The sequence below is a fragment of the Entelurus aequoreus genome, linkage group LG02, assembly GCF_033978785.1.
Source record: "Entelurus aequoreus isolate RoL-2023_Sb linkage group LG02, RoL_Eaeq_v1.1, whole genome shotgun sequence".
Taxonomy (NCBI): Eukaryota; Metazoa; Chordata; class Actinopteri; order Syngnathiformes; family Syngnathidae; genus Entelurus; species Entelurus aequoreus.
The window spans coordinates 21,431,222-21,458,302 of record NC_084732.1 but is presented as its reverse complement, the minus strand read 5'-3'; the positions used below and the strand labels follow the sequence as shown (position 1 = coordinate 21,458,302).

Sequence of the window (27,081 nt, the reverse complement as noted above, 5' to 3'; positions counted from 1 at the left end):
TGGTGGAACAAACACGATTGGGCATCCCTGGTTGAGAGGCAGCACATTGTAAGGTACTAGCTCTCATCCAGTACTGCATGTTCTTCAGTAGGCTATGCACTATCTCGGTTCGAGAGGATGATCGCTCTGATCCCAGCAGGGATGACACGCGAGGAGCGGGCCGTGTCGGCAGTTCTCAGCAGCCTCTCGGTGGCTCCATACAAGCCGCTCTTCAAAGAAATGCCATCCTTTATGCTCCCGATATCCACTCCCCCTTCGATCTCCGCGGCTCAAACAACACACAACAAAGCCGCCGAGGCCCGATATCGGACATCCTTCCCCTTCCGTCTCTCTGATTGCCTGCCTGTCCTTCCGCCAGAAGGGAAACAAACCGCTTTCAGGCGACATGGCCGCCCGTCCCCTGCAGCCACAAAGCCGGGCATCATGGCCGCTGTGGACTTTGTGCTGTTGTGGCATTTTGGGGCGTCCAGCTGTGCACGGCCGAGACCCGGACAGACGGACAGAAAAGAGAGAGTTGTCGGTGCTAGTTTTTCCCTCTTAAGATGGCACTAGTGGCTCCCCCCGAGGCGGTTCCTGTCATCTCCCCAGGTGATGGACACACTAGCTGCACATTAGTCGCCACCTGGCTGCCCACTGAGGCAAAAAAAACAAGCTCCCATTCTCCACATTTAATGAAGCTCCATTTTTTTCTTTCTTTATGGTATTCCCTCAGTGGACCCAATCAATTTCTGGGGACCGGAACGGCCCTGAGGTAAGAACTGATGAGAGTTGGATCGATCCCACTCCGCCGTCCTCCAGTTTACTTCCCCCCCCGGACGCCTCACACATCAGCTATAGCAAAAAAAAAAAAATATATATATATATATATATATATATATATATATATATATATATATAAACACTGTCCGCTACTGTATGTGACTGCCAACACTACAAGCTTGTACCTCCTCAGGCCCAAAATATCACTCAAAAGGTTCCAAAACTCCGGATTTCAGTTTGACAACATGTTCTTGATTGACTGCGGGGAAAACTGACTCGGAATGTTCTCAACTACTGCTTCTATTCCAGGGCTGTAATGAGCAGAATAATGCGCAACGACGTTGTGTTATTTCTCTGTGGAAAGCAAACTGATTTGAGACTGAATCAACAGCGCCTCTGCTGGTCTCAACCAGGTAGCGCACTCTTTGTTCAAAGCACAAATAATCAACAATACTGCACAATCGCTAGAGTTCTTAGCAGAGGTGTGGACTCGAGTCACATGACTTGGACTCGAGTCAGACTCGAGTCATGAATTTGATGACTTTAGACTCGACTTGACAAAATGTAAAGAGACTTGCAACTCGACTTAGACTTTAACATCAATGACTTGTGACTTCACTTGGACTTGAGCCTTTTGACTTGACATGACTTGCTACTTTCCCCAAAACCCAAAGCTTAAAAAGTTATTTGGGAGCGCTACGTATCTTTCATTTTGTACGTGTCTGTCTGTCTATCAGCGTGTGTGCTGCCTGTCAGCTGGTGTGCTGTCAGTACAACAGCCAATCAAATTAGTTATACGTTGTATTCATCACACAGCATTCATCCAATCAAATTGCAGGACAACCACCGCACAAGAGTTGTCAAACAATGCGGCAGAGAGAAACAATTATGCCAAAGTTGGTTTCGTTCGGGTATAAAAACTACGACTTGGTCAACAAAAAACGAATTGCGTATGCAAATCACGCAGTTCGAATATTACAGACGGAGACGCAACAACTTCCAACTTCGTTCGACATTTGAAGTTGCCCAAAGAAGGGTCAGTTTTGAATGTAAGATAACGTTTATTGGCTAAGTAACATGACTTTTATTTGCTGTGTAGTTAAATCAGTGAGGCTGTAAACTCACTGCTAACGTTATAACCATAGACATGTTTTAAGGGTACGCAGCATCGAGCGCTACTGCCTACTGGCGCAGACGAGACGCGGGGCCGCCATCTTGGAGTGGTGATCCGCTCCACTCAGTGCAATTCATTTGTCAGGAGCAATGAACTGTCAGCGCATTTAATTCATTTTACCTCACTGAATACCACTGATTTTCACGCGGTTTTTTGTCATACGTGTAGCTATGATAACGGACACATGTTTTGGCAAGTTTTATTATTCATAGTTTGCTTAACAGTAATATAATATTCTTATACGCTATAAGTGACCAGACGTCCGAGATCAAAACTGGGAATATAATCCCAGAGAAGGGGGAAAAAACGGTAAGCTATTTTTAAATTGAAGAAACAATATGATTAGGTTATATATACATGCGTATATCCTACATAAACAATGTATGAATACATTAGATATCTATATATCTTAGGGACCTATAGACTGTATCTCTGTTGCTGCAGCAGCAGAGAGTTTATTTTGTCTTGACACTTTGTATTGATATTTTGTATTACAGTCTTCCCTTAAATGATCATGTTTACAGTGATTGTTATGTATGTATTTTTTATGTATGTCGCTTTGGATAAAAGCGTCTGCCAAATACTTAAACATATATAAACACCTGAAAGTCTTTATATCAGCTAAAACCACCAATTTGTTTCACTACATTCAGAATAAAACCAAATGCTGTTTTACCCAACAATGTTAGTATTTGAATATTGTTACTTGAAGACTTATTCCTGGTTACAATTATACTGTTAAGAAAGTATTGTCTTATATTTTGCCTAAAATGAGAATGCATCATAATCAGTGGCGGCTGGTGAATTTTGTTTTAGGTGGGGCTGAAAGTTTGTAAACCAAACCCCTGTAGGGGCGTCATCCTCCCCCAGAAGATTTATTTGTGATTTTCACATACAAATATTGAAGATCTTTGCTCCTTCTCAACTCTGTGGTAATATTATTTTCATAAAATACAACCAATAGTATGTTAATGTTTGTTTTTGCAAATGTGTTTATTGTGTAAAGGAATGAGTTAAATGTTTAAAATTGTTTAAACTATTAAAATTACTGTTAATAGTGCTATTATGAATTGCAATGTCAGCACTATTTTTTTTCTTGCAATTTCAAATGCACTTGTTTTAATAAATAAATACAGCGTTTTAAAAGCATACACAATCTGTGTAAAAATATTAGTCTGTGGTTAAAAGGACTTGAAAGGACTCGAAACTCAAAATGCAGGACTTGGGACTCGACTTGAGACTTTCCAGTCTTGACTTTGGACTTGACTCGGGACTTGCCTGTCTTGACTCGGGACTTGACTCGAGACTTGAGGGCAAAGACTTGAGACTTACTTGTGACTTGCAAAGCAATGACTTGGTCCCACCTCTGGTTCTTAGTAATTCATATAATTATTATATTCTTCTGTAGGTTTTTTTAGTTAGTGTGTGTGCAAATTTCTGGTGTTCCAAAGAGTTAAACTGAGAGTTGTAATTTGTGTATGGCTATCAATTTGGGTGAAAATCTATTACCTAAACATTTTACATGCATCGATATTATTTTAATTATTTTTATTATTGTATAATTACTTATCAATGGGTACCAACCTCAATGTAAATGATGTATGTGGGGTTTTTTTTATAAATACAATTCTACTATTATTATTTGGTTTATATTATTATGTCCATCTATAGTTTATTAATCCTATCATTACTTTTATTGCATTTTTTTTTTCAAATGGGGGCTGGTTCCAAGGATGTTAAATACAGTACAAAGGGGATTCATCACGGTCTACCTGACACATGAAACGTGACAAAATGAAGGGGCGGGCTATACACTTTAGCCACCAGTAGAGTGTTGAATAACTTTAAATGTGTTTTGTGGCAATTCCAACTTAGACCACAGCATCTGTTGCCATGTAGAGTGGCGCTTTCCATCATTTTCAGCAGACTGCATTGCAAAATGATTAACGCACCCAGGAATGGAGCCAAATAAATCCATTCCCTACTGTATAATAAAATAGGTTTGACAATTCACACTAAATGTATTTTAAAATGCATACAAACATTTGGAAACTCTATATTTATAATGGGAAAAATATAAAACTACATATGTCAAATTGTATCTAATTAAAACAAAATTGCATGGTCAACACATCTTAAGTGCTTATTATTGGAGTGGATGCATTTATTTTATCAATATTATTTATTATTAAATAATTTCTTAATGTAATAAGCGGTAGAAAATGGATGGATGGATAGATGTATTATCTAATTTTTACAGTTAATTGCAAGTATCTATAGTTATCAAGTTATCTATACAAATAAATGTTTAATGATAGTAGTAGTAGTAGTAGTAGTAATAATAATAATGATATTCAAGGGGTGTTCATTTGCTCAACTGCAGAGAGTTCCGGGCATGTATTACAGGTAGACAAGTATAGCAGAGTGAGAGTGGATTTGGATTGTTTTTGAGGGCTATTTCGATTTAACATATTCATTTTTATATGTCAGGTATATATCAGTCACATCTCACTGACAATATTGCCTTTATGCAAATTTATGTTCATTTTTTATTTGGATGACTTTTTTTCAGCCTCAGATTTGCATGCTGCTAATAATGTTATTTCCTACCGTTTGTGCAGCAATCAACAATTAAATAAAAAACAGAAACTGGTGCACAGACTACAACTGGCACAGATCAGCAGGAGGCACGCTTGAAGAGATTACAACGGTGTCAAAACGCCCCTCAGGTGAGGCGTTTCAAAGCCACCTCGCAAGGTCACGAACACCTGCATGTGGGAAAAGCTTCAATATTTACTGTGGGGGGGGCTAACATCATTAGCAAGGGGGATAGGGGTGGGTCCGGGGGGTGGGGGGCTGTCCCTGAGGGCACTCTGTCACACACCCACCTGGGAAGTGACACAGTAGCTTTTTAAATGGGACACGGCATTTGCGTCTGGGATTAGCATTTCAAAGGCAAATGTGCATGCGGGGGCCGGGTGGTGCCGCTTGTTTGGACCCCACCTTCCCTCGGTTGTTACTTAACGCGCCGCATGCACTGTACGATTTTACGAAGTGTTTTTTATTTTTTATTTATTCTTTTAATTACTGCTGAAAAGTTGACGCTAACGGTGAAGGCCTAATAGTGTACGCTTCGCCGTGAATTCTCACTCTATGCGTTCACATAAGCTACGTTCACACTGCTGGATGTCCAATTCGGATTTTTTGGTCAAATCCGATCTTTTTAGTGGCTGTTCACATTACAAAAAAAAAAAAAAAAAGCGATTTCTAATGTGAACACAATCCAACCCGCATGCAGACATGCCATCATGAGGTGGCACGCACTGCGGTATTTACCGTATTTTCCGGACCATAAGACTCACTACTGACGAGCAGGTCTAGTCAGGTTTATTTTCATACATAAAGCACACTGGATTACTAGATTTAGACTTCCTTTTTATTGTCATTCAAATTTGAACTTTACAGTAAAGATAAGAACGCCATTTTGTTGCATTAGCTCATGGTAAGGCAGGATAAAAGAGCAATAAGGTGCAGATATAAATAAAAAGATTACTGTACAGATAATTATAATTATATTATATAATTATAGGGCGCATTAAAGGGATTATATATATATTTTTCTTAATTGAAAAAACTTCCTTGTGGTCTACATAACATGTAATGTTGGTTCCTTGGTCAAAAAATTGCACAGATTATGTTTTACAGGCCATTTTCAAGTCGCTTTCTGACAGTCGCTTCAGGATGCGCCGTTTTGTGGGCGGTCTTATTTATGTGGCTCACCTTTGGCAGCGTCTTTTCTTCGTCATCTTTGTTGTAGCGGTGTAGCGAGCAACGACGGGCGTGGAAGAAGTGTCAAAAGTTGATTGAGGTTTTTGGATGGTTAGAGAGCATTATAAATCGGATTTCATTACTTTCATTGTTAGCTGACTCTTGCTAGTGTTGATTTACACTTTAGAATGCATACAAGGCGTGGCTCGGTTGGTAGAGCCACCGAGCCAGCAACTTGAGGGTTCCAGGTTTGATTCCCGCTTCCGCCATCTTCACTGCAAAAACTGAAATCTAAGTAAGATTATCTCAAATAAGGGTGGTATTCGCTTATTTTCTGTCTGATGAAATAATTCTTCTCACTAAGCAGATTTTATGTTAGAGTGTTTTACTTGTTTTAAGTGTTTTGGTCCCAAATTATCTCAGTAAGATATTACAGCTTGTTGCTGAGATTGTATTACCTATATAGAGTAAAACATGCTTGAAACTAGAATATCAACTGTAGCAAAGCTGTGTCATCAACACTCACAAGTATAAAACTACTTTTTTAATGTAATTTCTCATTTCAAGCATGAAAAAAAAGAATCATGACTGACAATTGTGTCTCATAATTAAAACGAATGACAGCGAAATGGAATTTGCGGTTTTATTTTCAATGAAATAAGAGAAAATACGTACTCATATAGTAGTACAGTTGGCACAGTACAGTAAACGGACAGTTAATATTTAAACATTTAACATGTGACTTTTCAAACAATTTTGAAAAGAAATATTTCATGCACATTCAGATAAATTATTCAAAATTACAATAAAACATTTTTGTGCCGGGCTGTATATATGCGCACTAATTGACTGAAAGAGCACGCACTTGGCGCGATGATGTCATGTTATGGATGGGAAAATGCATTTTTAGACAATATGATTTGCCTGAGCGGCTAGGAAACCCCGAGAGTAACAAGTGTTTGCCTTGTTGCCTTTCCATTAAGAACAATAAATTAGTTTTTAGTATAAGTTTGCTGGTTTCAAGAAATGTAATGCCGAGCGCACATCATTATGTCAAGATAATGGCACTAGCGTTTACTTAATTTAAGAATATTTTTCAACATATTGAGCTTAAAAGGTCTCTTTTTTTTCTACCAAGAAAAGCGCACTTATTAGTGAGAATATACTTTTTTTTTTAAAGGTATTTTTGGGTTCATTGAAGTTAGCTAATTTTACTTGTTTTGGAAAGTCTTGACAAGCCAAATTTTCTTGTTCTATTGGCAGATAATTTTGCTTAGTTCAAATAAAATACCCCTAATTTTTGTATTTTTTTCCCTTGTTTTTGAACACTGACTTTTTGCAGTGTAGTTTCTGCCGTTGTGTCCTTGGGCAAGCCACGTTACCCACCGGCCTCAGAAACCTTGGGGTTGTGTTCGATCAGTCGATGTCTTTGGAGAGCCACTGTCGTCAACTGACTAAAAACTGTGTTTATCACCTAGGAAATATCTTTAAAGTGAGAAATTTGTCGTCAGAATCGGATCCTGAAATGATCAGTCACGCGTTCATTTCGTCTCGCTTTGACTATTCTAATTCTGTTTTCACTTGTTTCAACAAGTCAACTTTAAAGAGACTTCAGACAGTACAAAATGCGGCTGCCAGACTTTTGACCGGTGCACCCAGAACATACCACATTACCCCCATTTTAGCTAGTCTTCATTGTATTCCAGTCAAATTCCGCATTGAGTTTCTTAACTTTCCGTACGTTGCATGGTGGGCCCCTCAGTATATCACTGATTTGTTGTGGTCCTACATTTCAGGGCGCAGTCGTCGGTCTTCAGACCAGGGTCTCCTAAAGAGCCCAAAAACTTATTTTAACACCCGTGGAGACCTGGCATTCCAGGCTGCAGCCCCCAGACTCTGGAATAACTTGCACCAGTGCTTCGGTGAGCTTGACTGTTTTAACTCTTTTAAAAAAACATGTGAAGACTTCGCTTATTAGTAAAGCTTTTAGTCAATGAACCTTTTAACTATCTTTTTTTATCCTTCCCATGTTGTTGCCCCTGTTTAAATTTAATTGCTGTTTTAAATCACCTTTGGGGACGGTGTGGCGAAGTTGGTAGAGTGGCTGTGCCAGCAATCGGAGTGTTGCTGGTTACTGGGGTTCAATCCCCACCTTCTACCTTCCTAGTCACGTCCGTTGTGTCCTTGGGCAAGACACTTCACCCTTTGCCTCTGATGGCTGCTGGTTAGCGCCTTGCATGGCAGCTCCCGCCATCAGTGTGTGAATGTGTGTGTGAATGGGTAAATGTGGAAATACTGTCAAAGCGCTTTGAGTACCTTGAAGGTAGAAAAGCGCTATACAAGTATAACCCATTTATCATTTATTTATTTATTTATTATGTGTTGGACAGCGCTTTTTGATTTTATCTGTGAAAAGCGGTTTAATAGCTTAAAAGGTGTAGATAATCCCCTTTAAAACACAGCTGAGTGTCAGTTCTTACTGGACATACATTAAAATACACGCTGACGAAAGTTAAACAAAAGAGGATTTTAGACAAGATAAGAAAGGAGAAGCATTTGGTGGAATGTGTGTAGTTTCTTTATAAAAAAGGACAGCGGCAAATAGTGCCTTGACATGAATATTACCGTATTTTTCGGACCATAGGGCGCACCGGATTAAAACGTGCACTGCCGATGAGCGGGTCTATTCAGGTTTGTTTTCATACAAAAGGCGCATTAAAGGGGTCTTAGTATGATTTTTTTCTAAATGTAAAACACTATCTTGTGGTCTACATAACATGTGATGGAGGTTCCAGGGGCGCCGCTAGGGATTTTGGGCCCCATGAAAAGAATCTTTACAGGGCCCCCTGTATTATAATTTCATCATCATTAGGGGCCTCTCTGGGCCCCCTCCATCATGGGCCCCTAGAATCCGTCTCCTTTACCCCCCCTTTTCGGCGCCCCTGGGTGGTTCTTTGGTGAAAGTGTTGGATAGATTATGTTTTACAGATTGTCTTCAAGTAGCTTTCTGAGCGTCTCTTAAGGATGCGCCGTTTTGTGGGCGGTCTTATTTACGTGGCTCATCTTCGACAGCGTCTTCTCCCCGTCATCTTTGTTGTAGCGTGCAAGGACGGGAGTGGAAGTGTCAAAAGATGGAGCTAACTGTTTTAATGACATTCAGATTTTACTCATACAACAGTGAATAACAGAGCAGCATCTCCTCATCCGTGGCTCAATAATGCAACATCAACACCGGAAATGTGTCCCGTGAAAAACCGTCAGACCGGAACCCTCTATTAACTAAAGTTCCGTGGGTGAATTATGTAAACTCACTACAGTTTTTAGCGCTTTGATAGCTAGTCGACTGACAGATGAAGAACTTTACACTACTTTGTATTAGAAATGGCAATAGAGGAAGATAAATGCCACATAAAGTAGAGAAAAAGAAGAAGCTTACGGACTACAATTGCGGACGCGCGCACAAAGGACTTATACAGATCCCAAATACACATCAGCAGGTACCAGAAGGTAAGAAAAGTTGGTTTTCGATAATATTAAGAAACAAAACGCCACATAATATGTCTGCTAATAGGTGCCATTTTGCGGTCCTTATACACACACCATAATAATACTCGTATGTTTAATGCGCCGACAATCCATCAAGCGGTGCGGTTTCATAGCTTACCAAAGTTGTACTAAAAACATTGACAGATTTTTGAGTGCCGTGTGTAATGTTCTATATTCTCAATGGAACATTTAAAGTTTTGGTGTTTACTGCCATCATATTGCAGTTTACACATATATATTATGTATGACTGCGATCTACTGGTCACACTTATTGCACCATGTACCAAATTAAATTGCTTCGAGGTCAGTAAACAACCAGAATAATGTTGTACATTAGGCGAACCGAGTTATAAGGCGCACTGTTGAGTTTTGAGAAAATGAAAGATTTTAAGTGCGCCTTATCCTTATAGTCCGAAAAATACGGTACAGTGTTGTTTTGCGTAGTTTTCCAGGAAAATAAATCTTTTTGTCTCTGTTTCGTTCTTTCGTCATCTGGCACTAGCTTAACTTTCGCACTTTTGGAAGACAGGCATGTGCACATTAATAATAATATGAATAAAACTGTATTAGGGTTATATAGATGTTTCTAGACAACCAAAGCACTTAATCAATCAATGTTTATTTATATAGCCCTAAATCACAAGTGTCTCAAAGGGCTGCACAAGCCACAACAACATCCTCGGTTCAGAGCCCACATAAGGGCAAGGAAAAACTCACAACCCAGTGGGATGTCAATGAATGACTATGAGAAACCTTGGAGAGGACCGCAGATGTGGGGGACCCCCCACCCCTAGGGGAGAGAACTGACACGTCGGCGACACGTCAATGGTGGTAAGCCACATTTGTAGCTTGTGCCTACAGTCCCTCCGACCACCACAAAACATTTATACCCCAGCGTGAGGGGACAATGGGAACAATGGCACAAAGGCCATGACTAGGATGGCACTAGCTACAATCGAACCAGAAAGCCTCAAGTTGCTGGATGGCCGCTTTACCATCTGAGCCACGCCACCTCTGTGTTTCTTTACAACTACGGATGTGTCATATTGCAGGTCTTTTATTACCATTTTGTGGGCTTATATTGACGTCAAAAGCTTTGGCAAACTTTAAAAGAAAAACTGCTACTATTTTCACAAGGTTGTGGTTCTGGTAGCTTAACTCCTACTATTTCGTTGTACCAATCCGAGGCGGCACGTTAGCAGGCGCTAGCTTGCTGTCGGTGTTTCTCTTTTTTTGGTGATGAAACAAAAAAAAGAGACCCACAGGGCAGCGCTCGGGTCAGAATGCCTGCACGTCTCTGGCTTGTTCACACTGCGGTCGTCCATGTCAAACACAACCTGCGCAATGTGCACACGGCCGCACGCCAAGGTGTAGCGGCATCATAAATAACGCCGCTAACAATACATCATTTAAGTGGGTGTTCCGCTCTCCTGGGCAACTTCAAACAAATGGCCACATCGATCATCGCCAGTGCCAAGAGGGCTCCCCCCTCCACCACCGCCCCACCTCACCTCAACACATACATGAACAACTGTTCTTTATAAATAGCAGGTTTGCTTTGCTGAATACATTTGTCTTGTCGTCCAGGGCGGAGGCATGTTCTTGCTAATCCTGGGGCGCTGCGTGGCAAGCTAGCAGGTGTTGCTAACTCAGCTAGCACTCCTCCAAAAAAACAACCCTATTGTTTGACCGTGATGAATAATTAATACGGTCTCCAACCTTTAAACAACCTTACGTCGGACTCATCTGTCATGGCGTTCCTGTCGGGGATCCCAAGTGCCAGCGTGGTCTGGGATGTGTGCTAGGTACCCAGGGGGGCGCAAACGCGGGGGAAGAGGTGAAGTGCAATATTAACCGTTGGCCCGCGGCTAGCGAGCACATGGAGGTGCTGCCGATGCCCCTCGCGGTCCTCTTGTTCGACCCCTCAACACCTCGAGCCTGCATCGCTCATTGTTGCGAGTGAAAAGGGGTTAGCAAGGGGCGCCGGGGTGTGACGTCCATCTTTGGATAACATATGGGGAGGCTGTTGCCGTACAATCCATCACAGGCCGGGAGAACAAACGAGAACAGCCTGGACTTTGAGGCATTTCCCTGAGTGGAAACACGCAGCTAAGTGGAGGAACGAGAGCCGGAAGGCTGTTTTTTTCGGTACACTTTACACAGCTTTAAGCTGCTGCTATCAGAAGGGCTTCCAGGCCGCAGTCCCGCGATGCACAAGGCAACGGAGGGCGTGTAAAAGCGGGATCAAGTGTTTATGTTTATGCTATTTGGTTAGCTTCACAAGACTTTGTCATCATGCAGAGTGCAGTGTGGGCAGATGGTTTACACAATGGCGTTTTGGAAGACTAATGGTGAACCCACACGAGGCAATATTTGTCTGTATACCAGGACTATTCAACTGGCGGCCCACGGGCCCGAGAGTCACGCCATACTGGCCCCCAATTTCAGTTAAAAACTAGGGAGACTAACATTTTTTCAGCAAATTCTTAAAAAAACGAGATTGCTCCTGTTGTACGGTTTTTGATTGATTGATTGAGACGTTTGACATATTAAATAATTGAATCCATGTACACTGCAAAAAGTCAGTGTTCAAAAACAAGAAAAAAAAATACAAAAATTAGGGGTATTTTATTTGAACTAAGCAAAATTATCTGCCAATAGAAAAATAAAATTTGGCTCGTCAAGACTTTCCAAAACAAGTAAAATTAGCTAACTTCAATGAACCCGAAAATACCTTAAAATAAGTATATTCTCACTAATAACAAGTGCACTTTTCTTGGTAGAAAAAAAAAAGACCTTTTGCTCAATATGATGAAAAATATTCTTAAATTAAGTAAATGCTAGTGCCATTATCTTGACATAATAAGCGCTCTGCATCATGATTTTTTTTTTTTCATGCTTGAAGTAAGAAATTATTACTTTAAAAAAGTAGTTTTATACTTGTGAGTGTTGATGACACAGCTTTGCATCAGTTGATATTCTGGTTTCAAGCATGTTTTACTCAATATACGTCATAAAATCTCAGCTACAAGCTGTAATATCTTACTGAGATAATTTAGGACCAAAACCCTTAAAACAAGTAAAACACTAACATACAATCTGCTTAGTGAGAAGAATTATCTTATCAGACAGAAAATAAGCAAATATCACCCTTATTTGAGATATTTAATCTTACTTAGATTTCAGTTTTTGCAGTGTAATGCTTTAAAAAGGCAAATGGATGGCACAAAAAGCCAAAAGACTTGTTTCCATTGTGGTCCATTAAATATTCATCACATTTGATACATTCAATAATAAAAGATATATAACCTGTAACATGTATATAAAAAATTACGTAAAAAAATGGATCAATTATGTACATATACAAAGTATACATGTCAGGTGATGTGAAAAACAATATATACAAAATATGGGGGCGGGGGGGTTTATATACACTATGTGGAGCTTAGGCCACTATAAATTACGGTTGTCCCGATATTTTGGTACCGGTACCACTACCAAAATGTATTTTGATACTTTGAAACTTTTCAAAGAGGACCACACAAAAAATGTATTTTTTAGCTTAATTTTACAACAACAAAAAAAACTTACAATGCAATAAACATACGGTTCTTATTGCACTCAAAGAACAATTTTAGAAGATTAAACAAAAAATTAAAAGGCATTAAACACATTGGGCTTTTCTTGTTGCGCTCAAAGAACAATTTCCAATTGTAAATCTTACATAAAGTCGACCATAATCTAGGATTAGGTTATAATAGAGTAGAAAGCTTTACTGACGTTATGCTTTACGATTTATGGTTGCCACTTTAGGTTTGTGCGTCAAGACAAATACATTCATTAGTAAATACTAAAAACAATACTATGGCTCATACCATACAGATAAGACATGTAGCAGGTAAAACACACATTGTTAAGGATAATACACAAATTGTAGCAATTCGTTACAAAATTCAGTAATTTCACTTGCATTAGTTTACACCACGTGGGCGGTTTCTTCAAGGTTTCTCATTGTAGGTTTCTCCTTGTATCCCATTGGGTTGAGTTTTTTTCTTGCCCTGATGTGGGATCTGAGGATGTCGTTGTGGCTTATGCAGCCCTTTGAGACACTCGTGATTAAGGGCTATATAAATTAACTTTGATTGATTGATTTAACCTTGCTAATATTTGGCATCAAGCCAAGCATCTGTGCGTACATACCGGTATGTGCACAACAGCAGAGCGAGTTAACTTTATTACCTGTCGATCTTTTTGTTATTGCATTGTTTAGCCAAGTTTGAAGCAAATGTGGTATTTTTTGAATCATGACACTTTTGGCAAGGCATGTTTTGAATCAGCGCTTGCAGAGAGGCGCTTCCGTGTTTAAAGCATCATCTTTATCGATAGTTTTGAAGCCCATATACCTTCATATTACGCTTCACGCACCCTCTTCATTAACCATTAGAATTGCCCTTATTTGCCATTTTTCTTCTCTACACTGTTTCTTCTTGTGTGCTCTGTGAGTGTGTGCGCGCTGACATGCAGATGAAAATAAAATACCAGTATTTTTCAAAGGCAGTATTGTACTGTTTTCAATTCATTAGTATTGCAGTACTTTATTAGTACTGGTACACCGTACATCCTGCACTCAGCATATTGGCAAATACAAGCTTGTGATTTACATAACTGTGGCATTCCTCAAGGCAACCCTTCAAGTCCTCTCCTTTTTGGCAGTAACACTTTTTTATTTATGTAACTTCAAATGTTGCTGTAGCTTGTTTACTTTAGATGCAGTTTGTAGTCATTATTTAACGTCTTTAGTTATACTAGTGGTGTTCATCAAGGGTCCTTTATTTTTCATCATTTGGGCTCTTTAAATGGTGGCCTGCGCGTTCAGTTAAAAAAATGTGAGCAACAAAAATTGTTGCAGCAGAATCTTAAAAACACGAGAGTGCGGTCATAGTAATTATCTTTGTCTAGCTTTCTTTTTTTTTCCAGAAGTTGCATCTCGTGATGATACGACTGTAAAGTTATTTTAACTACTAAACCATGAGTCCTGAAAGTACACAACTACTGGTGATTGCATTGTAACACATTTTAAAACAATTGTGTTTATTTAATTACAGGTACAGATTGTGTTATCACTTTGATCAATTCTCATATTCTCATTGATGCACATGATAAAATACAACCTGTAACTGAAATGGATTACTCTATTTACCGTTAGCATAACCATGTGGTCCTGACGCTAACGTATTAACAAAAACATTGCGGGCATGCTACAAACATGCAGCAGGTTGTCCACAATGAAATGTTTTAAAAAGTTGTCCACAATAACTGTAAAATATATTATACCATGATTTTAAGTTGGAGTTTATCATTAGGGTTATGTTCATACACATAACCCTAAATATTTTTGCAAGATAAGTTTTCTACATAATTAGAATTTTTTTTTTTTTTTTTTAACAAAAAAAAAATAATAATAAAATAAATATATATATAGCTCAATTTTTGTTTCATCTGAAATCTCATGGACAAAGATGAGACCTTCTGGAAGAAAGTTATTTGGTCAGATGAAACAAAAATTGAGCCGTTTGGCCACAATACCCAACAATGTGTTTGGAGGAGAAAAGGTTAAGCCTTTAATCCTAGGAACACCATCTCTACTGTCTTGCATGGTGGTGGTAGTATTATGCTCTGGGCCTGTTTTGCTGCCAATGGAACTGGTGCTTTACAGAGAGCAAATGGGACAATTACAAAGGAGGATAACCTCCAAATTCTTCAGGACAACCTAAAATCATCAGCCCGGAGGTTGGGTTTTGGGCAGTTGGGTGTTCCAACAGGACAATGACCCCAACCACAAGTCAAAAGTGGTAAAGGAATAGCTAAATCAGGCTACAATTAAGGTTTTAGAATGGCCTTTCCAAAGTCCTGACTTAAACATGTGGACAATGCTGAAGAAACAAGTCCATGTCAGAAAACCAACACATTTAGCTGAACTGCACGAGTTTTGTCAAGAGGAGTGGTCAAAAATTCAACCAGAAGCGTGTGGATGGCTACCAAAAGCGCCTTATTGCAGTGAAACTTGCCAAGGGACATGTAACCAAATATTAACATTGCTGTATGTATACTTTTGACCCAGCAGATTTGGTCACATTTTCAGTAGACCCATAATAAATTCATAAAATAACAAAACTTCATGAATATTTTTTGTGACCAACAAGTATGTGCTCCAATCACTATCACAAAAAAATAAGAGTTGTAAGAATTTTTGGAAACTCAAGACAGCCGACATTATGTTCTTTAAAACGACTGTGTGTGTGTGTGATATATATACATATACATATATATATATACACATATATATACATACATATATATATATATATATACACATATACATATACGTATATATATACATATATATATACATATACATATACGTATATATATACATATATATACATATACATATACGTATATATATACATATATATACATATACATATACGTATATATATACATATATATATACATATACATATACGTATATATATACATATATATATACATATATATATATACATATATATATATACATATATATATATATATATATATATATATACATATATATATACACACACACACACACACAGGTGTATATATACACACACACATATATATAAATACTAAAATATGTATGATATAATGATATACATTTATAAATTATATGATACATCATATTTATAAATAAGCTATAAATAAATAATATAATAACGTTTTGTTTTTTTTACATGTTATATTACATATTTATAAAATTGTATTTTGTATTATTGAATTGTAATTGTGTTCCAATGATACTAATTTTCCCTGTATTTTATCCATATAAATAAGTAAACAATCGATTTATATTACATGTGTTTTTCATAAGTCATTATTACCATTTTTTTTCTGATTAACTGTTATAAATGACACTCTTGTAGTACATTGTGTAATATAAAATGGTGTCATGCATTTATTGTACCACTGTGCTGTAGTGCCTAAATGTGGCGAGTGCTCAAAATTTGCACGTTTTCCTTTTAAATTGATCCCATTCTTTGGTGAGAATGACATAATTTATTCATGTTCAGATGTGTCATATCTGCAGCTGGTTCTGAACCATTTGTAACTTATTTGCGACACCAGATGGGTGACGATTTAAAGCATTAGGTCAGAAATGCACACTCAAAGTCCAAACTTTTATAGATCACACATTAAGTGCGCAGGAATTCAATAAACATGAATAAATTCTAAGTATCGTCTTGAATCATGCAGCACTATGCAGCCACACGCAGACAAAATCTGCAAACAGAGCTTCAGTCATTTTTCGATTTGATGTTTTATGAATAAAACAGATGTATTTTATGCTCGCAATTATTTCTTACAACTATGTAGTAATCTGTTTTCACTTTGACTTCAAAAGGGGTCCGTTTTCCTGGACAGAACAACTTCCTTTGATTTTATTTGGCGGTACGATAGGGTTCTTGTAACGATGCAGATTGTGCGGTCACGACAGAGCGCATGCATGTGTACGAATCAAACGCACCTCATTGTGAATCTCCTCACAGTTTTGCAGGGTGGCTGGCCGCAAGGTCACCAGGCTGTGGGAGCCGCTCTCCGGGTACGTGTGCAGGTTGGAAAGGGCCTCTCCGCACCGAGACTGGATGTAGGTCAGAGTCCCAGTGGCGCACTGTAGGAGGAGAGCAACACAAACATAGCAGATAGGCCTGAGCGACATGGCCTTAGAATAACTACCGTATTTTCCGGACCATAGGGTGCATCGGATTAAAAGGCGCACTGCCGATGAGCGGGTCTATTCAGGTCATTTTTCATACAAAAGGCGCACCGGATTATAAAGCGCATTATAGGGGTCGTATTATGATTTTTTTTCTAAGTTTAAAACACTATCTTGTGGTCTACATAACATGTAATGGTGGTTCTTTGGTGAAAGTGTTGCATAGATTATGTTTTACAGAACATCTTCAAGTAGCTTTCTGAGCGTCTTTTCAGAATGCGCCGTTTTGTGGGCGGTCTTATTTACGTGGCTCACCTTCGGCAGCGTCTTCTCCTCGTCATCTTTGTTGTAGCGGTGTAGCGTGCAAGGACGGGAGTGGAAGAAGTGTCGAAAGATGGAGCTAACTGTTTTAATGACGTTCAGACTTTACTTAAATCAATAACGGAGCAGCATTCTCTCATCCGTGGCTCAATAACGCAACATCAACGCCGGAAACGTGTCCCGTGAAAAAACGTCCGACCGGAACACTCTAATATCTAAAGTTTTGTGGGTGAATTACGTAAACCCACTACAGTTTTTAGCGCTTTGATAAGTAAGAACTTTACACAACTTTATATTAGAAATGGCAACAGCGGAAGATAAATGCCACATAAGAAGATAGAGAAAAAGAAGAGGCTTACGACTACGGTGTCGGCACGGACTACAATTTAAGACTCATGCAGATCCCAAATACAGATCAGCAGGTACCAGAAGGTAAGAAAAGTTGGTTTTGCAAAATATTGCGAAACAAAACGCCTGCTAATAGGTGCCATTTTGCGGTCCTTATACATGCACCATAATAATACTCGTATGTTTAATGCGCCGACAATCCATCAAGCGGTGCGGCTTTACAGCTTACCGAGATCGTGCTAAAAACATTTGAACAGATTTTTGAGCGCCGTGTGAAATGTTCTATATTCTCAATGGAACATTTAAAGTTTTGGTGTTGTTTACTGCCACCATATTGCAGTCTACACGTATCTCTTATGTATGACTGCCATCGACTGGTCACACTTATTATACAATGTACTAAATAAAATTGCTTTGAAGTCAGTAAGAACAAACAGAATTATGCCGTGTATTAGGCACACCGGGTTTTAAGGTGCACTGTCGATTGAGAAAATGAAAGGATTTTAAGTGCGCCTTATAGTCTGAAAAATACAGTAGATTTACAATTGTTTTCTCTGCTTTTCAAAGAAACCCATGAATATAAAAGACAGAGATACTTAAAAAAAAGTTTTGCTTTTATTTGATCAACAAATAGTTTGAAATGACACTGCACACAATGCATCCAACTGTGAGCAAAGTTATACTTTTATAAAGTGGGGTCTTTTTAGAAGAAATATAAATTTGACTTTTTATAAAATAATTTTTTTAAGAAACTTAGATGAAATGTAGCTTTTGTAGCTAATTCTGGCATATTTACTATGATGCTTTTGCTCATGTTGATCATCTCATTGTCCAACTCAAATAAAGTTTTTCATGGGAAGCAAAACTGAATAAAATAATTATCTAAATAAAAATAGAGCATTAGTGATTGTTTCCCCAGGGGCTTTTTTCCTCATCATACACGGGGGCCTTGTGTAAATGATTCCACCCAGTAAGCTGCTTTTTAGCGGGAGTTGGTTTGTTTGTTTGTTATGTTCTTGTTCGCCTTGTGAGTTGTATTTCCCCTACTCGGCTGGATGTTTCGGTTTCAGATGCTGGAATAATTTTTTTGTGCTACTGCCTTTTTTAAACAAACTTTGCAGCGTGCAGTCATTTGTTCCACAAATGTTGCTGCAAAACCAAACCACCGACGACACTATTCTTTTGTTTGGAACAAATGTCTCGCTTTTGTTTGTGTTAGCCATATTTTGTTATAGTATGTTTGTGAATCTCCCTAAGAAAATAAAACTGATGTATTAATCTGCCCTCATAGCAAATGACCCTGGGTGGCCATGTTGTACTTTTGTGTCATCTAAAACATGTTTTACAGACAGACTTTTCCAGCGTTGCACATTTTTCTCCACACAGAGTGAGCTAAATATGGAAAATATGTTCCATATTTAGGAAACAACGTTGTTTGCATGCAATAACACCGAATTGACCAAACAAGTTTTCATAATATATTTGCAGGACTTTAAGGGTCAGTCGTGTGGCCTCACCTCGGCTACTCTGTGGGTGCAGCTAAAGCGTGGGGCGTCTCCTGCCAGGACGCAGTGCTGGTGGGTGTTATTCAGGTCATCTGGTAAGGAGACAATGAAGAAAACCAACGTCGACGAAGAAATAATAATAAATACTAAATGCTAAAGCGCCCCTTGGTATGGAATATCTGTTAAAATAAACAGATAAGACACAAAATAAGACTTTCGGTTAATAACAGTAGAATCACACAAATACAGATCTGAAAATCCCTCGTCAAGACCATTAATTTCATGTGTTACTTGCTTGTTTTGTCACAGATTGATTTTTTCCCCTTGTTACTGTGACCAAAAATCAACTCCACTCAAAACAAATCAGCTGAGCAGCAATCCAATAACTAATGTACATGCTCAACAGGTTTGGAAAGGATTGGATTATTAATTGCAGACCTTTTTTTTCCCCTTTTAGTTTCCAGTTTGACGTGTTCAGCATTGCTGTGATCTTGACATTTGACCTAGGCCTAAGGAGAGAAGCCCAGATTTTCCTCTCCCGAGCCACTCTGTCCAGCTCCTCCCGGGGGCTCCCTAGGCGTTCCCAGGCAAGCTGGGAGATATAGTCCCCCAAACGTGTCTTGGTTTTTCCCCGTGTGGTAGAGGTATATTGCTCAAATCTATCCTTGATGCTGGAATTTAAACCAAGTATAAGTGTGTTTAGTAAGTCCTACATGGAATGTACTGTATCTTCATGTCTCCGACAGATTGTGTGTCTCCAGGAAACATTGTTGTACACTGCAACTTAGCACTTGTCCCAACATAATACAAAACCCAGTGAAGTTGGCACGTTGAGTAAATCATAAAAAAAAACCAGAATACAATGATTTGCCAATCTTTTTCAACCTATATTCAATTGAATAGACTGCAAAGACAAGATATTTAACGTTCGAACTGCAAAACTTTGTTATTTTTTGCAAATATTAGCTCATTTGGAATTTGATGCCTGCAACATGTTTTAAAAAAGCTGGCACAAGTGACAAAAAAGACTGAGAAAGTTGAGGAATGCTCATCAAACACTTATTCGGAATATCCCACAGGTGAATAGGCTAATTGAGAACAGGTGGGTGCCATGATTGGGTATAAAAGCAGCTTCCATGAAATGCTCAGTCATTCACAAACAAGGATGGGGCGAGGGTCACCACTTTGTGAACAAATGCGAGAGAACAGTTTAACAACATTTCTCAAACAGCTATTGCAAGGAATTTAGGGATTTCACCATCTACGGTCCGTAATATCATCAAAAGGTTCAGAGAATCTGGAGAAATCACTGCACGTAAGCAATGATATTACGGACCTTTGATCCCTCAGGCAAAACTGCATCAAAAAGCGACATCAGTGTGTAAAGGATATCACCACTTGGGCTCAGGAACACTTCAGAAAACTACAGTTTGTCACTACATCTGTAAGTCCAAGTTAAAACTCTACCATGCAAAGCGGAAGCCATTTATCAACAACACCCAGAAACTCCACTGGCTTCGCTGGGCCCGAGCTCATCCAAGATGGACTGATGCAAAGTGGAAAAGTGTTCTGTGGTCTGACGAGTCCACATTTCAAATTGTTTTTGGAAACTGCAGACGTTGTGTCCTCAGGAACAAAGAGGAAAAGAACCATTCGGATTGGTATAGGCGCAAAGTTCAAAAGCCAGCATCTGTGAAGGTATGGGGATGTATTAGTGGGTAACTTACACATCTGTGAAGGCACCATTAATGATGAAAGGTACATACATGTTTTGGAGCAACATTTGTTGCCATCCAAGCAACGTTATCATGGACGCTCCTGCTTATTTAAGCCCGACAATGCCAAGCCACGTGTTACAACAGCGTGGCTTCAGAGTAAAAGAGTGCGGATACTAGACTGGCCTGCCTGTAGTCCAGACCTGTCTCCCATTGAAAATGTGTGGCGCATTAAGAAGCCTAAAATAGGACAACGGAGACCCCGGACTGTTGAACAACTTAAGCTGTACATCAAGCAAAAATGGGAAATAATTCCACCTGAAAAGCTTCAAAAATTGGTCTGCACAGTTCCCAAACTGAGTGTTGTTAAAAGGAAAGGCCATGTAACACAGTGGTAAAAATGTCCCTGTGCCAACTTTTTTGCATTGTGTTGCTGCCATTACATTCTAAGTTAATGATTATTTGCAAAAAAAATACAGTTTCTCAGTTTGAACATTAAATGTCTTGTCTTTGCAGTCTATTCAATTGAATATAAGTTGGAAAGGATTTGCAAATCATTGTATTCGTCTATCATTTACGAATTACACAACTTCCCTGGTTTTGGGTTTTGTGTATGCCATTTATCACATACAGCTTTCACATTAAAGGGGACCTATGATGGCTAAATCTTCCTTAAAAACACTTCCTTGTGGTCCAAAGAATATGTATTTGATATGTGTTGGTGTAAATTTTGAGCAAATTTTGCTGTACACTGACTTTTTATAACCCAGTCCATCTGCAAGATGCTTAAATGTGGAGGCGTTCCCAGATTGCAAATGAAACCACGCTCCACCCTCTTCGAAAGTGTCATCATACTTTATATTTTGAAAATGTACACTGTTTAAATATATATCCTGAAGCCATAATTTTTTTTTCCAGACAAAATAAACTTTAGAAACGTTGGATACAGTCAGCCGGTCAAAACAATAGGTACACCTACACACTCCAATTGTATTTTGAGTTTTTACTGAGCTACAAAGATAGTCTGCTTTTGTCAAACCATTTTTTTTTTATTTATTAATTTCCTCTGTTATTTTTTTGTATTAGCTTTTGTGTGCTCTCTCTTGAACAAAACGCTGTTACGTCATCTGGAATCAAAACTAACTTTAGGTTCTTTGTAACTTTACAAATTTAGTTTATACAAAGATTAAACAATTTTGGTCCCACCCTGTACTGTGAATGTGGTGGAAACACAAACCACACACTTTTACAGGATGGAAAAGGGCCTACTGGGTGCCAGTTCTATGATTAACTACATTCCTCCATAAAATAGACAAACAGCTCTGATGCATTTCTATATTACTTAAAAGAAAACGGTTTTTCTTTAATAGAGTTCCACCCAAACATGTATTAGTAATACATTTTGTGGCTGGATGGAACATATTTATAAAGATATATTTTTGATTAAGAATTGTTACCTTTATGTGCGCAATTTTTACTTTCCACCCACAGTCTAAATGCTTCTGCATATATGTATGACTGTATATATGGGCATGACGTTAAAGTGCATCCGGCAGTGGAGGCTCCTCTATGGGGTCTTGGGGCACTAGGTGGTTAACCCCTTTACTACTGTTACCCCAAGTGGCCCTTGGCAAAGGTGTAGTACCTGACTGCCCCCTAGCCAGGGATACGGTGAAGACCTCAACGGCGGAGCAGGCGGAAGACGGTAGATTTAAGAACTATCACAACGGCTGCGATGGCGGGTGAAGGCTGCAGCAGAAAAGGGTCCCCAGTCGTCTAGGACTCCATGCCACTGGACCCTGACCCGATTCTGTCAAGGATCGTGTGGTGACTGTCTGTGTGCCAGTCTCCCCACGTTAAACTAAGTCACCCACAGGCATCCTACATAAAGGGATACACCCATACCAGGAGGATCGTCATACTCGTTCGAGTGATCGCCGATGATAGTATAATATTTAAACAACAGGACTGTGCACCTTACCTCCTTTTGCACTAATTGTATTTTCTTTCCTTCCTATGTTTTGCAAATTTGTAGACTGTCACACTGATACTGGAGTTGCTTTTAATCTCAGTTTACCTGTGTAGAGACAATAAAAGGCATTCTATTCTATATATTTTTTTTTTAAAGGAATCACAATTTATTCGAAAAAAATACATTTTTGACACCCCTATTGTCACAGTCCTTTGTTTTATAAAAAAATATTTTGTGCACATTAAAGGCCTACTGAAATGATTGTTTTAAATTTAAACGGGGATAGCAGATCCATTCTGTGTGTCATACTTGATCATTTCGCGATATTGCCATATTTTTGCTGAAAGGATTTAGTAGAGAACAACGACGATAAAGATCGCAACTTTTGGTATCTGATAAAAAAAAAAAGCCTTGCCCCTACCGGAAGTAGCGTGACGTAGTCAGTTGAAAGGCTCCTCACATTTTCCTAATGTTTTCAATGCAGCTAGAGCGATTCGGACAGAGAAAGCGACGATTACCCCATTAATTTGAGCGAGGATGAAAGATTTGTGGATGAGGAACGTTAGAGTGAAGGACTAGAATGCAGTGCAAGACATATCTTTTTTCACTCTGACCGTAACTTTGGTACAAGCTGGCTCATTGGATTCCACACTCTCTCCCTTTTCTATTGTGGATCACGGATTTGTATTTTAAGCCACCTCGGATACTATATCCTCTTGAAAATGAGAGTCGAGAACGCGAAATGGACATTCACAGTGACTTTTATCTCCACGACATCGGCGAAGCTCTTTAGCCACTGAGCTAACGTGATAGCATCGGGCTCAAATGCAGATAGAAACAAAATAAATAAATCCCTGACTGGAAGGATAGACAGAAGATCAACAATATTATTAAACCATGGACATGTAAATACATGGTTAATGCTTTCCAGCCTGGCGAAGGTTAACAATGCTGTTGCAAACAACGCCATTGAAGCTAACTTAGCAACCGGACCTCACAGAGCTATGCTAAAAACATTAGCTATCCACCTACACCAGCCAGCCAGCCCTCATCTGCTCATCAACACCCGTGCTCACCTGGGTTCCAGCGATCGACGGTGCGACGAATGACTTCACCCGATCACAGATGCGGTCGGCGAGACGGAGGAAGTTAAGGTGAGTTCGGTGGCTAGCGCGTCTGCTATCCATCTCCGTCCTCCTGGCTGTGTTGCTGTAATCCGCCGCTAATACACCGATCCCACCTACAACTTTCTTCTTTGCAGTCTTCATTGTTCATTAAACAAATTGCAAAAGATTCACCAACACAGATGTCCAGAATACTGTGGGATTTTGAAATGAAAACAGAGCTTTTTTGTATTGTATTCAATGGGGTACCAATACTTCCGTATCAACCGTTTACGTCACGCGCATACGTCATCATATCTAGACTTTTTCAACCGGAAGTGTGGCGGGAAATGTAAAATTGCACTTTATAAGTCAACCCGGCCGTATTGGCATGTGTTGCAATGTTAAGATTTCATCATTGATATATAAACTATCAGACTGTGTGGTCGGTAGTAGTGGGTTTCAGTAGGCCTTTAAACTTCAGTCTCGTCTCCCCCTTTGTCGTTGTGGCCCAGAGCGAGCCATAACAGTAACATTGTAACAATAGTCAGAAGATACAAACTTCCCCAGAGGCCCTCTTTAAATGTATTTGTTTAAAGTTAGTTAACACATTTGTTTCCTTAGTATGCACAGCAAACTCTAAAAAGTGTCCACTCATTGCAAAAAAGTCTGTTGTCAGTGACCGAAAAAGTTGTAAAACGGCAGACAAAGGCCAAAACAACAAATATTCGGGCAGAAAAGAAAAGATTGGGGATTCTGCAAAGTGGCCTGACGCTTACCCAACCAGAGCGAGAGGCACTACCGCCATTGTTTTAATGAGCAAACAACACCAGATCACGCTCAATCTGTCGAAACGCGAGCGCCATACCGCCAAACATTTGTCCAATATCGCGGGAGCTTTGTGGCGAGGCCTTACGGCTGTTTCCCGCGTATCCCTCCATGTGTTTCTTGTGAGCATAGATGTTCCTCGACGCTGCCATTATTTGCATCATGGACCAATAATTAATTTAGACCGCGACTGGCCGCACGTGTGCGTATTTACTGCCGCCTGGAGCGAGGGTACACCGTCTAATGCCTGTGATTTGAAAATCAAACAGCCAAACGCTTTGGGAGGAGGATATTATTGTTTGGTAGGAAAAAGGAAAAGGGGGGGGGGGAGATGGCGACAAAGAAAACAACTTGCCGGTGTTTTCCTCCTTTACTCTGATGAGATTGTGACGGATTAGGTCCCTGGGCGGAATTACCCGGCGTCTTTAAAACTGTTTATATCCAATAACAAATTATCTCCATCAATCTGCTCTTTTCTTGGCACGCCGGATGCCATATCAGGAGGGAGTTGAGGCAAACTCAATAACTGTAATAAGTATTTATCTTTCTTTCAACCCCTGCGCCTGCTGCCACTTGTCCTCCTTTTACCAGAAAGCAGGCTTTTAAATATATTGGGTCAACTCTCGTCTGCACCCCCCCACAGCCCTCCTCGGTGCATTGGGAGCTGGGAATCTGATTATCGAACAGGCTCGGTGTCAAGACTTGCATTGTTCTTTTTATAACCGCCCAAAATTCCATGCGGGCGGGCGGGGGGGGGGACGGGGGGGGGGGGGTGATTCAATTTGCCTTTGAGACATTAGCGGTTCAAAAGGGGCCACCGGGAGACAAATGGTGCGGAAAAGACATTACGGCGTCTGTGGATAGACACCGTTGTACTTCCCGTCTTATAGCGCAAAACACTACTTATCATATTGTAACACGCCGGTGGTGCGATGGCGGCCGGGAGAGAGGAGCGGCGCATACTTGGAATGAAAAAGCAACGCGACCTTTTGCATGTGCGCGCAAAATTTAGCGCTCATATGTCGACGGAGCGTGCCAAGTGCTTAATTCAGGTGCGGGCCGACAAAGCGGCAGACGGCCGAGGGCCTCCGTCGCGCGAGCCAGCCGCTATCGGCGTGCAGCAGTCGGCCTCTCAAGGGCGTGCTCGGAGAGTGGAGCATAAATCCCCGTTGATCCGCGACAGTCAAGTCCCATTAGGACAGTGTGCGCAACAGCCCATCACTCTATTATCGGGGGCCTGGCCTGAAAACTGACGGTTCTATTGTAGATCTTATTCCGGCTTCAAGCGCTGTCAAGATGGATGTGATGACATAAAGCAGTTTTGTTTCATTTTAAATGGTTTACTTTCTTGCTTGGAACATAAAATGAAGAACGCCTTTAACCCTTGTGTAATGTTCATATGGTTGTTACTCAGCCAGCGTCTGTGGGTCTGATGGACCCGTTGCATTTTGTGGCTTTTAATGCCTCACAATCAAACACTTTTATGTTAAAATACTGAACAGATGTTTACCTTAACCCAATAAACATCTGTTCAGTATTTTAACATAAAAGTGTTTGATTGTGAGGCATTAAAAGCCACAAAATGCAAAGGGTCCATCAGACCCACAAACGCTGGCTGAGTAACAACAATATGAACGTTGCACGGAACATTTCTCTGCCAGTTTCTGCATCCCACAGGGATTCTTCTTTTGTGTTTCTACACCTGCGGTTCCCACACATGGTTGCAACATTGTTTGTCAACACTGTCTGCTCTCATTTTCTCGCACATTCGACCCTCTGATGTTCTGTGTACCTACACTCTGTCCTCCTCCTGTCTAGGCCTGCTGTGTGTGTGTGTGTGTGTGTGTGTGTGTGTGTGTGTGTGTGTGTGTGTGTGTGTGTGTGTGTGTGTGTGTGTGTGTGTGTGTGTGTGTGTGTGTGTGGTACACAGAACATCAATTTCCACACTTCTCTTAGCCCCGGGTCCAGTGGAACCGGACATATTATATGTAATAGAAATGTGTAGGGGGGTGTATGGTGTGTGGTCATTAATTATGTATTCTGATATATGTTCTTCACAGGAAATGAGCCAAAGTCAGTGAGTCTGTTTGAAAAATTAATTGCATAATTTTTCTTTTAATAAAAAAAGAAAACGGGTCCCACAGACCCGAACACCACACAAGGGATGCACTTTTGCGTAACAAGAATAAATGTCTATTTAACATGGGTAAGTGATTAAGTTAAAAGTTAAAGTCCCAACGATAGTAACACACACACTGGGTGTAGTGAAATTATACTCTGCATTTG

The 27,081-nt window shown here is 39.8% G+C and overlaps 1 protein-coding gene across 1 annotated transcript in view; it reads right to left on the bottom strand.

The window, feature by feature from the left end:
* fto (FTO alpha-ketoglutarate dependent dioxygenase) overlaps positions 1 to 27,081 on the bottom strand; it is a 378,930-nt gene that overhangs the window by 261,179 nt on the left and 90,670 nt on the right. Inside the window, exons 5-6 of the mRNA XM_062023825.1 lie at positions 19,190 to 19,269; positions 16,815 to 16,958 (exon numbers count right to left, since the gene is read on the bottom strand). Of these exons, the coding sequence (XP_061879809.1) occupies positions 16,815 to 16,958; positions 19,190 to 19,269 (224 nt within the window). The remainder of the gene's footprint in view (positions 1 to 16,814; positions 16,959 to 19,189; positions 19,270 to 27,081) is intronic.